Source organism: Notothenia coriiceps, unplaced genomic scaffold, assembly GCF_000735185.1.
Source record: "Notothenia coriiceps isolate Sejong01 unplaced genomic scaffold, NC01 NC01_scaffold00028790, whole genome shotgun sequence".
NCBI lineage: Eukaryota > Metazoa > Chordata > Actinopteri > Perciformes > Nototheniidae > Notothenia > Notothenia coriiceps.
The window spans coordinates 1-3,142 of NW_011361491.1; the positions used below are offsets into that span (position 1 = coordinate 1).

The window sequence follows — 3,142 nt, forward strand, 5'->3', positions numbered from 1 at the left end:
GAAACAGACAGAGACAGACAGAGAGACAGACAGACAGACAGACAGACAGACAGAGAGACAGAGAGACAGAGAGACAGACAGAGAGACAGACAGACAGCTCCTCACTGATGTGTAGAGGAACCCCTCAGCGTTCATCCCCACGTAGAGTCCTGCCTTCACGCCCTGAATGGCCACCACTCTGAGTCCCACTGGGATCAGGTTGAACAGAGCTGGGGGACAGGAAGTGTATATTAAATTGTTATATTTTCACAATAAAAGCCCTACAATGTATCCTTAACAGAAATCAGGAAGAGGCATCTATTTCAATAGCCCTATAGATTTAACTTAATGACACTTTATCCGTACAGGAAGATCAGGAATATGCTTGTTTTTCAAAATAAAAGCCTCATTAAATGTATCGTTAACTCAAAGTTAAGAAAAAGCATTTTCTTCAAAATAAAAGCCTCAAAGATTAACAGGAAGCGTTGGCATGCTTTTTCAAAATAAAAGCCCCAATGAGTTACTTTATCCTTACAGGAAGATCAGCATGAGGCTTTCAAAATAAAAGTATCATAGAGTTGCTTTATCTTTAAAGAAAGCTAAAGAAGAGGCACGTTTTTCAAAATAAAAGCCCCATAGTATTCCCTCTCTGGACTATTTATAGACTTTATAGAGACGTGTTTCCCACGCTGTCCCTGAAATAACTGCATGTTGCCTGATGGAGAGAATAAAGAGAGAGAGGGGCTTTAATCCTCAGAGCTGCAGTGTGTGTGTGTGTGTGTGTGTGTGTGTGTGTGTGTGTGTGTGTGTGTGTGTGTGTGTGTGTGTGTGTGTGTGTGTGTGTGTGTGTGTGTGTGTGTGTGTGTGTCTCACTGTAGTCACTGTTCTCGTCTTTGTTTCCGCTGATGGCTCCGTCCGGCTGCATCTGAAGGAAGAAGCCTTGTTCGCCGAAGAGACGAGTCACGATGCCCTTCAGCTGTGGCTCTGCAACACACACACACACACACACACACACACACACACACACACACACACACACACTGTAAACATGGAGCTTCTGAGGCTCCAGAGGACAATGTGGGCCAGAAGGTCCAAAAATACAGAAGCGAATGTGGAGCAGAGACTGAAATACAGGCCTGATTCCAACAGGAAACTCTGAACCCTCTCAAGTTCATCATATAATAATAACTTCATCTAATACTAAAGTGTCTGAAAACAAAAACAAAGCCTGGCGCTGAAGGAGATTAAAACCCAAGTTTAATGTGAATAACTCACACTATTTAAATCCCTGTTTGCCAAAAAAACGACACCATTTAGAAGCATTTTAATTATGTTTACAGAGGATCATAAACAAATGGACTGTTGTGATTATAGCAGTTTCTCTCCCAATTTACACCTGAAAACGATTCATGTATTTCATAATAACTATAAATATGTGGATAATAAATGTTACACATATTTCATTTTACAGACTAAAAAGTTGCTGTAATGTTCCGTAATTGTACATTTAAACAGGTTTTTATTAATAAAAAAGATGTGGGGCTACAATTATTATTATTAATACAAATATGAATTCATCATTCATTTCATTGATGTAAGCATATTATTTGTTCATTCACTATCAGTGTTCAACAGCCGAGAACGTCTTTGTGTTTTATTCTCTGAGCTATAATATATATATTTATATATGCTATATAATCCAGTGTGCAGGAGCTATATTTAAACGTGTGTGGGACTGTGAAAACATCTGAGAGACACTGAGGTGAAAATATAAAATCCTGCAGCTTCCTGAAGCGATGAAGATCACACTTCATCAAACATGAAAATAACAATCTGTTTCTCTCAGAACAACATTCATTTGGGATAAAGAGACAATTGTTTAATCAATGCATCACTGTTTCCTTTATGAACAAACAAACAAGCATCCTGTTGGTCTATAAAGGAACTACAGCACGGTCACATGACTTCACGTCACCACCGCTAAGCTAAAGGAGGCTAATGTTGGGCTATAAAGGAACTACAGCACGGTCACATGACTTCACGTCACCACCGCTAAGCTAAAGGAGGCTAATGTTGGGCTATAAAGGAACTACAGCACGGTCACATGACTTCACGTCACCACCGCTAAGCTAAAGGAGGCTAATGTTGGGCTATAAAGGAACTACAGCACGGTCACATGACTTCACGTCACCACCGCTAAGCTAAAGGAGGCTAATGTTGGGCTATAAAGGAACTACAGCACGGTCACATGACTTCACGTCACCACCGCTAAGCTAAATCAGGCTAATGTTGGGCTATAAAGGAACTACAGCACGGTCACATGACTTCACGTCACCACCGCTAAGCTAAAGGAGGCTAATGTTGGGCTATAAAGGAACTACAGCACGGTCACATGACTTCACGTCACCACCGCTAAGCTAAATGCGGCTAATGTTGGGCGTGATGGCGTTTAGTCGTGTCATTTAGACACTTGTTAGTAATTTCTGATTTTAAATCCACCAGTGGGTGAAAAAGCATTTACTGACGTATTTATCGCGTTCAGCATCAATCAGTTTTAACCACAGACCTTAAGGACGCTGAGTTGTCGGGTGAATGTGAGATATTACAACCACCACTCTATGCATTCTGATTTGATTCTGATGTGTTCTGGTCACCTGGTTTCCGTCTGACCGGCCTCTTCTTGCCGCTGCAGAAGCGCACCTTGCTGAAGACGCTGAAGATGTGTCTCTCACACAGAGACCGCGGGTCTTTGTCTTTGCTGGGACTCGTCCTCCTCTTGTTGTTGGTGGTCACTTTCTCTGTGTTGTTTTCTCGGGCCTGACGTCTCTGTCGGATCAGGGAGCTGGCGATGGCCGCCGCCATCTCCCCGGGAACCAGAGGAACAAACCTCTGAGGACGCTCGCTTCTTCAGTGAAAAACACCAAACATGTCCGATAGGAAACGGCAGCGAGGCTGAAAGGTCAGGTGGAAAAGGACTCCAGATGGAAGGTAGCTATTAGCTCAAATCTGGCTTCATTCATCTCTTCTCTGAGATTAATGTGTTTGTAGGCATGGTCCTTGTTGAAGTAAATACATCATATTTAAAACCACCAGACTCAGAGACAGTTTCATCCCACAGGCCGTAAGACTGTTAAACACCTGAACTCTGTGAAGAACATCCATA

The 3,142-nt window shown here is 42.3% G+C and overlaps 1 protein-coding gene across 1 annotated transcript; it reads right to left on the reverse strand.

The window, feature by feature from the left end:
- Nucleotides 1-105: 105 nt before the first annotated feature.
- LOC104958351 (fibroblast growth factor 12-like) lies at nucleotides 106-3,136 on the reverse strand (the record flags this gene model as incomplete). The annotated part of the gene is made up of 3 exons (XM_010786068.1): nucleotides 2,634-3,136; nucleotides 853-963; nucleotides 106-209 (listed from the first exon to the last, which is right to left on the reverse strand). Coding segments are annotated over exons 1-3 (423 nt in total), but the record flags the coding sequence as incomplete, so codon positions are not given.
- Between the last annotated feature and the right edge of the window lie 6 nt (nucleotides 3,137-3,142).